Source organism: Molossus molossus, unplaced genomic scaffold (assembly GCF_014108415.1).
Source record: "Molossus molossus isolate mMolMol1 unplaced genomic scaffold, mMolMol1.p scaffold_m16_p_7, whole genome shotgun sequence".
NCBI lineage: Eukaryota > Metazoa > Chordata > Mammalia > Chiroptera > Molossidae > Molossus > Molossus molossus.
The window spans coordinates 34,572,923-34,587,605 of record NW_023425401.1 but is presented as its reverse complement, the minus strand read 5'-3'; the positions used below and the strand labels follow the sequence as shown (position 1 = coordinate 34,587,605).

At 41.2% G+C, this 14,683-nt stretch overlaps 1 protein-coding gene across 1 annotated transcript; it reads left to right on the top strand.

Annotated features, from left to right (window-relative positions):
* The first annotated feature begins 4,587 nt into the window (after positions 1-4,587).
* On the top strand, positions 4,588-13,763 carry GATAD1 (GATA zinc finger domain containing 1). Its single transcript, XM_036247618.1, has 5 exons — positions 4,588-5,071; positions 5,719-5,844; positions 7,418-7,477; positions 9,677-9,860; positions 12,308-13,763. Exons 1-5 carry the CDS (start codon positions 4,820-4,822, stop codon positions 12,496-12,498), a joined length of 813 nt encoding a protein of 270 aa, XP_036103511.1. The 5' UTR covers positions 4,588-4,819; the 3' UTR covers positions 12,499-13,763.
* Positions 13,764-14,683: the final 920 nt, after the last annotated feature.

Below are 14,683 nucleotides of genomic sequence, written 5' to 3'. Positions count from 1 at the left end.
TGGATTTTTTTTTGTTTTAGGTGTTTGTTTGTTTTTTTTTAGATTCCACATATAAGTGAGATCATACAGTATTTGTCTTTCTCTGACTTACTTAACTTAGCATAATGTTCTCAAAGTCCATCCATGTTGTCCGGAATGGCAAGTTTTCCTTCTTTTTTATGAATGAATAATATCCCATTGCATGATAAAAAAATTTTTTTTATCCATTCATCCATTGATGAACACTTAAGTTGTTTCCACATATGGGCTATTGTAAATAATACTGCAATGAACATGTGGGTGTGCATATTTTTTCAAGTTAGTGTTTTCATTTTCTTCAGATAAATACACAAAAGGGAAATTGCTAGATCATATGATAGTTCTATTTTCAATTGTTTGAGGAACCTCTATATTGTTTTCCATAGTGGCTGCACTAATTTATATTCTCACCAACAGTGCACTAGGTTTCCTTTTTAAAAACATCCTCATGAATATGTATTTCTTGTTTGGTTTTGTTTTGTTTTTATAATAGCCATTCTAAAAGATATGAGGAGGTATCTCATTGTGGTTTTTGATTTGCATTCTCTGATGATTAGTGATGTTGACCATCTTTTTAAGTACCTGTTTGCCAGCTGTATGTCTTTTTTTGGAAGATGTCTACTCAAATCCTCTGCTCATCTTTAAAAATTAGATTTTTTGGGTTTTTTTGCTATTGAGTCACATGATTTTTTAAAATATATTTTAGATATTAACCCCTTACTAAATATATGATCTGCAAAATATTTCCTCCTGTTTGGTAGGTTACCTTTCCATTTTGCTGATGGTTTCCTTTGCTGTGCAGAGTTTTTTAATTTGATGTATTCCCACTTATTTACTTTTGTTTTTGGTGTCAGTTTCAAAAAATCATTGCCAAAAACTGATATCAGGGAGCTTACCACCTATGTTTTCTTCTATATTTTTATGGTTTCAGGTCTTACATTCAAATATTTAGTCCATATTGAGTTAATTTTGGTTTATAGTAGGAGATAGTGGTCCAGTTTCATTCTTTTGCATGTGGCTGTCCAGTTTTTCTGACACCATTTATTGAAGAGATTGTCCTTTCCCCATTGTATATTCTTGACTTCTTTCTTATAAATTAACTGACCACATATGCATGGGTTTATTTCTGGGCTATTCTGTTCCAATGATATATGTGTCTATTTGTATGCCAATACCATACTGTTCTGATTACTATGGGTTTGTAATATAGTTTGAAATCAGGAAGTGTAATGCCTCCAGCTCTGTTCTTCTTTCTCAAGATTGCTTTGGTTGTTTGGGGTCTTTAGTGGTTTCATACAAATTTTAGAGTTGTTTATTCTATTTCTGTGAAAAATGCCATTGGAATTTTTATAAGGACTGCATTGAATATCTAGATTGCTTTTGGTAGCATGGACATTTTAACAGTATTAATATTTCCAATCTGTAAGTATAGAATAGCTTTCCATTTATTGTGTCTTCCTCAATTTCTTGCATTAATGTCTTATGGTTTTCAGTGTACAGGTCTTTCACCTCCTTGGTTAAATGTTTGGCTTTTCCCTCCTCTTAATTATATCTGAGATCTTTTCATATCAGCATATGTAAGAGCCTTGAACAGTTTCCTATCTCACTCAGAATAAAATCCAAAATCCTTACTTTGATTGACATAATCTTGATGCCAAAGCCTGACAAAGATTGTACAAGAAAAGAAAATTATAAGCCCATCTCACTCATGAACATACATGCAAAAATCCAACAATATGTAAAAATGATAGCACATCATGACCAAGTTGGATTCATTCCAGGAGTTTCAATGTTAATTTAACATTCAGAAATCTGTGTAATCTGCATGTTAATAGATTAAAAAAAAAAAAAAAAAAAAAAAGCTTTATGATCATCTCAGAGAGAAAATGATTTGATAAAATTCTATATTCCTGATGAAAATAGGAATAGAAGAGAACTTCTTAACCTGACAAAGGGAATCTAACAAAGGGTGTTAGAAGTCACCATAGTGGTTTTCTCTGTATATAAGGCAAGTGGGGGGGAGGCTCTTATGGTAGTAATGTTCTATTCCTTAATTTGGTTGTCCAGGTATGGTTACTTTGTAATGATCAAGCTGTGCAGGAATAAGTTGGATACTTTACAGTACATGTATTATATTTCATTTTTAAAAATTGTAAAATAATTTACAAAGAAAAAAAGTGTAGTTCTTCCTGACTATCTCAGAAGGGTAGAGGGTGTGACCAGGGAGCTATCAAGAACAGGAGATGAAGATCAGTGGGATGAGGAGAAATGGAGAAAACAAGGTGTTGGGTGGTGCTTATACATGTGGCTATTTACCCTACCCAGGATAGTGTCCTTTGGTGGAGAGGAAGCTGTTGAGCCCAGGGCCTATGTTTTCAGTGAAGAGAGGGAGAAGCTTGGAGATGAGATGCAGAGGGGGAATACATTACCAGGAGAAAGAAATTAAAGAGCATGAAATTTCATACCTAGATCCCTCTCACAGAGTGCATTGTTCTAAAATAAGGAAACAAGCCTTGGCCATTATGGCTCAGTGGTGAGAGTGTTGGCCCATGTACCAAAGAGTTCCGGGTTCAATTCCGGCCAAGGGCACGTACCTCAGTTCATCCCCGGCCCCAGGGAAACAACATTCTTTACCTATTCTCCTCAACCATTTTTACAGTTGGTCTTAATCCCTATAATGGCCCTGGAAAGTAGTTAATATTCTGTTTTACTATTGGGGAAACCTAGACTCAGAGTGAGGATGACTGAGCCACAGCCCAGACTACAGGGCTACTCTAAAGGCCTGTCCAGATATGATACCAAGAGCAGCCACTGTGTTGACAGCCAGTCCAAATCATGGTTCTTCTGTTGATCGGCTAACAGTAAAGTAGGGATACTATCTTGTTCCAGGTAGCTCATAAGCACTAATTGAGACTTCATGACATCATAGGCATTCAACACATTTGTCTTCCCCCTCTCCCACTTGATCACACCACCAACACATTCATCAAGATCTCTCCAAAAATATCAAGTCCAAAAATCCCAGGATCATGAAGGCAGGTATGCAACCACCACTTTACCAGAGAAGCTGAGGAGAGGCTCCTTTTCCTGGTGAGGACTGTACTGACTAGACAGTAATAGAGCAGGGCTGGCTTTTCATAATGAGCTTGTCCTAAGCCAGCTGTTCTGGAGTCCGGGGAGGTCCCAAGACCCTTGCACAGAATCATTGGGGTCAAAACAGTTTCCCAACAATGCCAAGTCAGTTATTTGCCTTTTCCACTCTCATTCTCTCACTGGGTACTGTTCAGAGGCTACAGGCTGAATGATGACATCATTCAAGTATGATGGTATCACCCAATGGTTTTTTCTTTAAATCCTCACTGGAGGACACATTTTTGTTTTTTGTTCAGAGTGAGAGGGAGAGAGAGGAAGAGAAAGAGAGAGAGAGAGTGAGAGAGAGAGAGAGAGAGAGAGAGAGAGAGAGAGAAATATCGACGTGAAAGGGACACGTTGAGTGGTTGCCACCTGCACTACCCAACCAAGCCTGGGGACAAACTGCAACCGATATACATGCCCATAGCAGGAACTGAACCCGCGTCTCTCTGGACCACAGGCCGACGCTCTAACCGCTGCGCCAAACCGCCAGGGTAACACCCAATGGTTAATGAATGTGTGCTTTACATCTTAGGCTGAAATGTCTATTTCAATTCCTAACCCATAAATGTCCATGGATATAGTCCATATAAACAAAAGTACTTGAGAGTCTAAATTATATTTTTTTATCTTTGTTTTTATTGTTGACACTATTATAGATGTCCCCATTTCCCCCCTTTGCCCAACTCCACCCAGTCCCCGCCTCCCCTTCCCTCTGGCCACCACCACACTGCTGTCTGTGCCTGTGTGTCAGGCATATATGTTCCTTGGCTAATCCCTTCACTTTCTTTCATCCAGTCCCCTTCTGCCTCCTCTCCTGACAGCTGTCAGTCTGTTCCATGTATCCATGGCTCTGGTTCTATTTTACTAAGAGTGTACAGGGGTCCCAAGAAGGAATGCCATATTTAGCAAATAAAACTACAGGGCAGCCTGGCGGTGTGGCCCAGTGGCTTGAGCATCGTCCCATGGACTGAGAGGTCCTGGTTCGATTCCTGGTCAGGGTACATGCCTGGGTTGCAGGCTTGATCCCCACTGGGGGGCATGCAGGAGGCAGCCAATCCATGTTTCTCTCTCACATCAATGTTTCTCTCTCTCTCTCCCTTTCTATCTAAAAAAAAAAAAAAAAAAAATCATTAAAAAAAATACAGGACACTCAGTTAAGTTTGAATTTCAGATAAACACGAATACTGCACGGAATACACATATTTAAAAAATTATTCTGTGCTTATCTGAGATTCCAATTTGATTGGACGTCCTGTATTTTACCTGTGAATCCTAGGCCCAAGGCCAAAACGTTGCGAACAGCACACTCAATAGCAGCGCGCCCCCAGTGCGGCACTTCCGGTGAGGCGGGGCGCGGCGCGGGCCCCGCCCACCGCCGGAAGCCGCCTCAGGGTGGCTGCTCGGGGTTCCTCCCCGGCCCCGCCCCGCCCCGGCCCCGCCTCCCGGCGCCTCGGTGGCCCGGGCCCGCGCTGGGCGCCCAGCGGGAGTCGCCTTCCTGCCTCCAGGGACAGCGGCCGCGGCCTGGTCCCAGCGTGGGCAGCTTGGCGCCCGCGCCCCAGCCGCTCTTCCTGTCGCTGGACGTGGCGGGCCGGCCATTGGGCGGCCGGGGCCGGCGGTCGCCATTCCCGTGTCGCTGCGCCCGCGGGGGCCGCCCGAGCCGGCCACGATGCCCCTGGGCCTGAAGCCCACCTGCAGCGTCTGCAAGACCACGTCGTCCTCCATGTGGAAGAAGAGCCCGCAGGGGGAGATCCTCTGCCACCACTGCTCCGGCCGGGGCGGCGCGGGCGGCGGGGGCGCCGGCTCGGGGGCCGCCGGCGGGACTGGGGGCAGCAGCGGCGGGGGCGGCTTCGGGGCGGCGACCTTCGCCAGCACCTCAGCCGCCCCTTCGCAGAGCAACGGGGGCGGGGGCGGCAAGCAGGTGAGCTCCCCGGCCCCTCCGCCCGTGGAGGCCCCCAGCGCGGGCCTCCGGCAACGTCCCTGCCCGCGGGCCGCCGCCTCAGCCCTGGGACCCTCACTGTCCGCCCCTTCTGAGCCCTCTTGTGAGTCCCAGGCAGCAGGAAAGCTGCAAATCCTCCGGAAAGCCCTCCCCTTGTAACACTGTTCTGGTAGCAACCAGACACCTCCTCCTCCACACGTTCCCACAGACCGTGCTGCCGGACTTGTCCCTGTTCATAAAGGCGGTTTTGTCCTCGTGTCATGCTAGTAACACTGTCATGTCCTCCTTTTAAGCGGCAGCGTAGGTTCCGGAGTAGGAAGGAGGGGGCTGGCTCGCCCTTGGAGGACCGAGTCGCCGGGGGTTTCTCCGTGGATATCACTCCCGTCCTGCCTCTTGCCCGGTTCTAGCGTCCCGCCGGTCTCGGAGGCTCGCGGCGCGTGCCCAGGGCTCCCTGTTCCGTTAGCCCAGTGCTTGTGATTGCGCAGCACTCCATGGGAGGGGTGCACCCTGCTTAATTCCCAACGTCCGCGTCCAGTGCGCGCCAGGGGATCTTTGTGAGATGTTTGTGTTCGTGCGGCAGCTTTTCCACGCCCTTTCTTTCTTTCTCTTTTTTGTTCTTTATGTAACAGAGTAAGCAGGAAATTCACAGGAGGTCTGCTCGGCTCAGAAACACTAAGTACAAATCTGCTCCAGCCGCCGAAAAGAAAGTTTCCACTAAAGGAAAAGGGAGAAGACATATTTTTAAATTAAAAAATGTAAGATGATTGTGGTATTTTTTTTTAACTGTAATAGCATTGTGTGTAATGTTTCCTGCCTCTGCCGTCACCTCCGGCCACTGAACTTGAACCCTCCTCCTGGGAGCCCTTCTGTAGCATTCTGGGGAGTGGGCCACACTTTCTAAAGAGGCTTCAGCTCTGTTGCAGGAGGCTTACTGTTTATGAAGTTAGCAATACCCTTTCGCTTTTTTTAGCTTTTCTCTTTCCTCTGGGAAATGTAGTCTAGAAGCAGCATAAACTTTGGGTGCACTTTATTGGATTCTTTATGCAAAGGATTATGGTATGGCCAACTACACTAAGAAAACTGTTTCTTCAGTTTTTTAAAGATCTAAGTAAATAATACTCGAACTCATTTCCCTACTTGTTTGTTATAGACCCAGAAAATGTATTTTACTGACTTATGATCAATTTGGTTAATATGGATTACATTTTTGCTAAACCCTTATCTTTTGCTGTAAGAAAACAGGTCGTTGAATGATTTGTGGTGAGAGTAGTCAAAAGCACATTTTTCGTGCAGTAAATTATCATTATCTTTGTAAATACATGGGGACATGGTCCAACACAATGGACAATGCATTGTAGACAATTTTTTTTAGACCTCTGTATGGTATTCTTTCCTTTTCAGAGCAGGAATGGTTGACTTACCAGTAAGGGCATATTCATCCATAAAACACAAAGGAGCATCCAGTATATTGTGCAGCTTGTGGGTTCTTTTCTCATTGGGAGTACTTGTCCCTAATTTGTTCAAGATTTTTATAATTTAGTCTAAAAATGAGGCATTTGTTAAGTAGAAAAAACATGTTAAGTAAATATCCATTTGATTATAGCTGTATCGCTTATGTGTTTTCCTCTTAAGTGTGATAGAATGTGTTCTCTGCAATTATTTCAGTATCAATTTCAATAGCAACCTCTTCAAGGATGATACCAAGACATATTTGGGGAGGTCTGCTTTCTCTGTTGTGGCATAAAAGTGTGTATTTCAGTTTAAGAGTGGATTTCAATGATGGGCTGGCGGTGGCAGATTACCAGGAACTCCCAAGGAAGTTTCTTTTAGCTTTAGTTCCGGCTTGCTAGAAAATAGGTTCTGATGACATCGAGTATCATAGTTGGTTCCATAGTTAAGCTGAGATGGAAAATGTCTTTAAGGAAACACTTTTTCACTTTGTGCTCACCTACCATTTTTTATTCCATTTCTGTTATGCTCAGGCCATTAGAGGCAGTATATTTTATAACTAAAATGTTAATGTGTAATAAAGCTCTGAGAGGGCCTGTGTTAGCTCTCAGCAGCATAATCAGAAGCTTGTCCTCTAGTTCCCAGCAATTTTTAAGTTAATGGTAGCAGAAAATGCAGTGGAAATACTCATATTTGCGCTTTGCCACAACATTTAGAAAATCCTTTTTTTTTTTTTTTTTTTTTTTTGCAGTTTTGTCACCAAACAACAAAGTTAGTGTTTCTCAAATTACAGAACTCTCACATATGGCTGGAAAAATACCTGAACACACACACATACAGAGAATGAATGTGCTAATATTTTTACTTTTTTTTTCATAGCCCATCAAAGCTCCTGAGTCAGTTTCCACCATAATTACTGCAGAATCAATCTTCTACAAGGTAAACATCTGTAGAGTCTCCGAGGAAGATTTGGGCCTACTGTGTAGTGTGCTACTGAAATGTTGGCTTGGTCTGAAGGTCTCTGCTACTCTGTAAAACTTGTGATAGTTTTTGGTTTTTTTCGAAGCTATTTCTCCCAGAGGTAGTTATTATAAAACAGCTCATCCAGGGCTGAGGTGGGAGGGGAAGTATCCCTTGAGTGTACCCGTTTTTGCTAGCCCAGAATCTGTATAGTCTGAAACAGTCTATACACAGGCAGACATCTCTCCTATATTTCCAGCATTTCATACATTGTTAATAATACATAGATAAGTTTACTGTGTGCCTCCTATTTATCAGGCACTGAGGTGAGATTTCACATGCTTTGTTTCTTTCAACCCACTCCATGAAGTAAGTACTATTATCCCCATTTTATGGATGAGGACATGAGTCACAGAGTGGTTAATTACTGGTCCAAGATCACATAGCCAAGAAGCATAGAGTGAGGCCACCTGATGCCAGAGCTCAGCTCCTGGCTCTACTGCTTGGGCAAGTGGCAGTGTGGTTTGGCTAGAACTAACCTCTCTGATGTTTCTTCATCTATGAAATAGGAATTGTAAATAGAAACGACCTCATTGGGGCAAGTGAGATCATGTATGTTAACCACCTAATAAAGTAAGCAGACAGTGAATTGTAAAAATTATCATCACATTTTCAAATTGTGCATCATTTTCACAGCTGAACATAGAGTTTACAGATTAAGTTCAGAAGCAACTGATTGAGCTAAAAACTTAGTGTACTGATGATTTTTAGGCATGTCTCAATGGAAAGTACATGAGACCTGTTATTGCAAGTATCGGTAATTTATTACTGTCTACTATGTGTCTATGAACCAGCAAGTAGTTGATTGTGGCCCACATTGACTGTACCCATCCAGAATGATCCAGATGCTGTAGTCACCCTTGGACACATAGATAAAGTGTCCACCAGGAGACTCCCAACTCCTGGCCTATCCGGTGCTCATGTCACAGCTTAGTTACTGGAAATATTTTCTCAGAATAATTTTTATGGTTGAGGTGCACACCCAGCAGCTTTACTTGCTGCCAAGGCCATTTTGAGGGAAACAGTGATGAATCACACCTGCAGACTGGATCCTGCCCCCACTGAAGGAAGTGCTGATCAGCTGTCCTGGTCTATGTGACTCAGCAGTTAGAGCATCAGCCTGCACACTGAAGGGTCTCAGGTTTGATTTCTGGTCAAGGGCATGTACCTGGATTGTAGGTTTGGTCCTCAGCCCTGGTCAGGGCACTTGCAGAAGGCAACTAATTGATGTGTCTCTCTCACATCTCTCTGTCTCTCTCCCCCCTCTCTCCTCCCTTCCACTCTCTCAAAAAATTAATGGAAAAAAATATCTTCAGGTGAGGATTAACAACAACAAAAATTTGATCATCCAATGAGAGATTATTTCCAGTTCAAGACCCAGGAAAGAGGATGGGGGATAGATGGCACAGGCAGAGGTATAAGGGGCCTAAACACAAGACATGCACAGATTAGTTACTTGAGTATGGATAGCACTCAAAGCCTTGAAAGCCAGAAATACCAGTAACCGCCTTGTGGGAGGATATCACAGTGAACCTGAAGGAAGAGATAGGTGCCAGTGAGACTGGGAAAGGTATAGTAAATTGAGGGTAAACCTATCCTGAAGACTGATTATAATCAAAAGCGTTTCTATCATTTCTTTGGTTTGAATTCATAGTATCTCTTTTCCTTAATCGATGGTTGAGGAGAGAAGTGTCTAGAGCATATTTTCACCAGAGAAGCACTGACTTTTAAGCCAGTACAGAGATAGACCACTGAGCTGGTGTAGGAACCTCGGCTGCAGCTCTGCCTTATGTGGCTTTCAGCAAGTCACTTAGTATTTCTACAGCTTAATGGCTGTAGGCACAAAAGTAGGGACAGTACTGTTGAGGTAGGAAATCAAAGTTTATTTATAAACACGTTTTCTCTAGATGCAAGTTGTGCGTGAAACTTTTTCATTCAAAAGTGAAATGACTTTAGAATTGGCGCCACCATGTAAACACCAGTACATTAATCCATCTCAGAGATCTTTATTGACCACTTAGAAAACTCTTGCTTTTACATTGAGGAACTAGTTTCAGTTCATAGCTGTGGTGCTGTTCTATTTATTTTAAATATGGTATTATCTTCTATTTCCCCCAGGGAGTATATTACCAAATTGGAGATGTTGTTTCTGTGATTGATGAACAAGATGGAAAACTCTACTATGCTCAGATCAGGGGTTTTATCCAGGACCAGTACTGTGAGAAGAGCGCAGCACTGACATGGCTCATTCCCACTCTTTCTAGCCCCAGGGACCAGTTCGATCCCGCATCCTACATCATAGGTGAGTTTGACAAATGCACAGGTTCTTGAACCCAGTTAAGTCTTTGCTATTAGGTATAAGAATACATTAGTGTGCTTGGACTGCCATAACAAAAGACCACAGACTGAATAGCTCAAACAACAGACATTTATTTTCTCACTGTTCGGGAGGCTGGAAGTCCAAGATCAAGGTGCTCTCAGGGTTGGTTTCTGGTGCAGCTTTCTTCCTGGCATGTGGACCACCACTTTCTTGGAGTGCACACTCCTTTGGTCTCTTCTTATAAGAACACCAGTCCTAGTGGATTAGAATCTCACCCTTATGACCTCATTTAATCTTAGTTACCTCCCTGAAGCTCTTGTTTCCAAAACCCATCACATTGAGGGTTAGGGCTTCAACATATGAATTTGGGAAGGATACAGTTTAGTCCATAGCAAGCATAAGTATCATTAACTACAATAAAGTAGAGAGTTTTACAGAAAACATGAAAGACATTTTATTTTATTTTATTTTTTTATTTTTTATTTTTTTTATCCTCACCCGAGGACATTTTTCCATTTTTTGTTCAGGTAGAGTGGGAGGGAGAGAGAGGAACAGAGAGAGAGAGAAACATTGACGTGAAAGGGACACATCGAGTGATTGCCACCCGCACAACCGACCAGGGCCGGGGACAAACTGCAACCGAGGTACGTGCCCTTAGCGGGAACCGAACCCGGGTCTCTCAGGACCGCAGGCCGACGCTCTAACCGCTGAGCCAAACCGGCCAGGGCCATGAAAGACATTTTATACAGCTGGAGTTTGAGTGCTGTCAGTTGTTTAGAGTTAGGGCAGTATGCACCTGCTAAAAAATGATGTGGATAAGATATTTTTAAGTGACCCAGGATTAAACTATTACAAGAATGTATTGGCTCTGGCCAGTTTGGCTCAGCAGTTAGAGCGTTGGCCTGCAGTCCAGAGAGACCGGGTTCGGTTCCCGCTAAGGGCATGTACCTTGGTTGCAGTTTGTCCCCAGCCCTGGTTGGTCGTGCAGGTGGCAGCCACTTGATGTGTCCCTTTCACATCGATGTTTCTCTCTTTCTCTCTTCCTCTCTCTCCCTCCCACTCTATCTGAACAAAAAAATAGAAAAAATATCCTTGGGTAAGGATAAAAAAAAAAGAAAAGAAAAGAAAAGAAAAAAATAAAATAAAAATAAAAATTTATTGGCCTGGCCAGTGTGGCTCAGTGGTTGAGCGTCAACCTATGCACCAGGAGGTCGCCAGTTCAATTTCCAGTCAGGGCACATGCCCACGTTGTGGGCCAGATCCCCAGTGGGAGGCATGCAGGAGGCAGCCAGTTGATGTTCTTGCTCATGGATGTTTCTGTCTCTCTCTCCCTCTCCCTTCCTTTCTCTAAAAAATCAATAAAGAAAAATAAAAGAAAAGAAAAGAACTTATTGCTCAGGAACTAGGTTATTTAGGTTACTTATAAAAATCTACTCAAAAATAATTTCCGAAGGAACTATCACAGTTATTTCTAGAATCTTACATTTTCTCAGTATGTACCCTTCTACATTTCACATGTATCATTCCAGACTTTTTGTAATATATCATTGTTGATCATTGAAATGGCAGCCACTGTACTCAATAATTTCAGTGCTGCCAAAAGAAATAGTACAAACCGTTCTTTATGTAGACTCACAAGAAGTTACTGATTAATTCAATTTTGAAAGTGTTCAGAGTTTTTAAATTACTCTGAACCTTTTAATTTTTCTGCAGTGAGCATGCATTAATTTTGCATTCTGAGAAAAAGACATATAACATTTTTTTTTCAGCGAGAATTCAGGGACAAATAACATTCCACTGTTAATTCTCTCCTGCATGTCAAAATTGATATATGACCAGTTTTAGTAAGTACATAAAAGGGTGGACTTTCATGCACCTGAACAATTGGATGGGATTCTCAGCAGAGGCAGTGATGTGACAGAATCACCTCTGGGCTCCTCTCCTGACTCCTTTTCCTAATCTTTAGACCCCAAAGCACAAACTCTGGAGCCGGACTGTCTGGGTTCGTAGCCTATACACTTACTAGCTGTGTGATATTGGGCCAGTTCCTTGATCTTTCTTGCTTCATTTTCCCCATATGTAAAATGGGAATAATAATAGTGCTTATCACAGAGGGCTTTTGTGAGGATTCAAAGTATTGATAAATGTACAGTACTAAGAACAGTACAGGCATATAATAAACACTATATAAGGCTAAATATTTTAAGATTTCTTCCTATATTGAGGTACTGTTTTGGGGAGAATGCTATATTCCTTAAGCAGTTAAAGGAGAAACTAATGATGAGTAACTTTAGAGTAATACATGTTCCAAGGGCTAATGTCAGGTCACCACCAGATTGGTTTCTCCTAGAGTCTGGGTATTTTAACATTTTATGATAAAGATCCTTATGTTCAAAAATGTGTTTAACCTTTCCATTGGCTGCCTTTAGGACCGGAGGAGGATCTTCCAAGGAAGATGGAATACTTGGAATTTGTTTGTCATGCACCCTCTGAATATTTCAAGTCACGTTCATCACCATTTCCCACAGTTCCCACCAGACCAGAGAAGGGCTATATATGGACTCATGTTGGACCTACTCCTGCAATAACTATTAAGGAAACAGTTGCCAACCATTTGTAGTTTGAAAAGTGAAACTGGATTTCCAGTTGTCTATTCACATTACTACAAGATATACCACATGTTTATTTAATGAAATTCTTAGATGGAAAATGACTAAAAAGTTTTTCCCTATTACCCAGTAATCATTAGCTTATTTATTACAAGTCACTTGGAAAACTAAAAAGGATAGAAAAGAATTAAATATATTTTGAAGTTAAATATTACGTATGTATATCTTCCCAAGGAGACCATTAGGAACATAGTGTCTATTTTTATCCATAATTTATTTCTAGAAACTCATAAAATGGACTGTATTTTTCTATAAGAACAAGATATGAATTAAGGTTTATAATTCTGATCAAGGACTGAACCCAATAAAATGTAGCTATGACCAACAGTGTCTGGCACAAAGCTACCTTAGTTTTATTTTCTCATCTAGAAAATGGCTGTGGCAGACTGTTGGCTGCTTTAACCTGAAGGAAAGTGATCTGTGGATAATTTTATTAGCCCAGGCCTTTTAAAACTTTCATCTAATTCTTCTGTAGCAAATAGGGATTCAGAGTCATTTTGTTGATCATAATATCACTGACCTCACCTACCTTGTCAGTCAAAATGAGGCCTTCAATCAAACTATAAAATTTTATAGTGCAGACAGTTAATTTCACTAAAAGCACACAGGAAAGTTGGACGGTTCCGGCACCCCACTTCATTGCTTCTTGACTACTATTAGCACAACCATTGGACAGTCATAAAAATGATTAATAGGTCAACTATAATTGAAAAATAAATTTAAAAAATTTGGTAATGAAAAATAAAGGCTTATTGGTTGTTAGTGTTGATATCTAAAAAAAGTCTACCCCAAAGGTAAACCACCTGCTATCAACTCATAATAATAGGCTTAAAACAATGCCCTGGACTTAGCAGGCCTGTTGAATATGAAATTTTCCAGAATTCAGGTACAGGTTTACTTCCAGTGAAGTCAGCTAAGTCAGGGAGCAGCAGTGTGACAACAGGGGGAAGTGGAGACTGTAAACACTTGTCTCCTCTTCTGATGGAACCAGCAATTTCTAACCCAGGAGAATTTGTCAGGATCTAATTTAATCATAATGATTTTGAGCTGTAGCATCTTTAACTATGTGTTACCCTTTTCTACAGGTTACTGTATGTGTATTAGAAAGAAGCAACCAGAGATAGTTCTATGTCTATAGTGAGCTCTCTGTATGTAGTTATCATTCTGTTCACAAAAATTATAGTAAAATTGATTGTAAATACCATTGTAAATAACTAAATGCTAATCAATGTATTTTAAATGTGTTAATGTATTTTTAAAAATACATATTAATACAATGTAATTTAATACAATGTAGTTCTCACAATGTATTTTTCACAGTGTATTAAAATGTATTTTTTACAATGTAGTTACTTCGAATTTATTTATTTATTTCATTTAAACAATAAAAGAGGACCTTCTATCCAAAAATGGTGTAAATAGAAAACAGCAGTGTTGTAGTATTCATAAGTTGGAGTGACAGGTTCATCATCAATACGTAACAGATTTTAGGAAAATCAAAGAATGTCTGTCTGATAAAATGAACACTTAATGTAAGATATTTATTAAAATGAGGAAATATTTTAAAACCAGAGTATATACTTACCATTTGTTTATAAATTGATAACCTATTTATGTAGAATCTTTTAAAATAAATTGAATTTTCACTTTCTTCAACAAACACCAAAGACTTCCACTGTTTATAGGGATGATTCATACCTTTTTTGCTATTATCAAAGGTCTGCCCCGTCTATGTTTTCAGCCTTGTCTCCTCCTTACCACAACTGAAATGTTTCCCCACTGACACTCTCCTAATTTTCCTGGCTCTGAGTTCTTGTTCAAACTGTGTTCTCCAATTCCACCAAAGGCTTTTCTTTCTTTCTCCACTCCCACCCCCACCCCTGCAAATCAATACATGGTTTTTATTGCATCTTATTAAAATATCACAAATAAGTCTGAGGAATCATCAAGCATCTTTCTGTAGCTGGACAACTTATGTCTTATTTATCAGCCTGCTGAACTGTTCCTTTTTCAGAAACATAGACACCATGCAATATGTTCTGATATTCTTGTTTTTAACTCTTGCAGCCTGCTTAAGGCCCTCAATTTCTATCTCTACGTGGGACCTTTCCAGATTCCCATGGCTCCTTGAAATCA

Excerpts from the sequence above, each read along its gene's own strand:
- GATAD1 (XM_036247618.1), top strand. The coding sequence starts at position 4,820 with ATGCCCCTGGGCCTGAAGCCCACCTGCAGCGTCTGCAAGACCACGTCG. Across the intron at positions 5,845-7,417 it reads ATATTTTTAAATTAAAAAAT|CCCATCAAAGCTCCTGAGTC; the intron begins GTAAGATGATTG and ends TTTTTTTCATAG. Across the intron at positions 9,861-12,307 it reads TCCCGCATCCTACATCATAG|GACCGGAGGAGGATCTTCCA; the intron begins GTGAGTTTGACA and ends GGCTGCCTTTAG.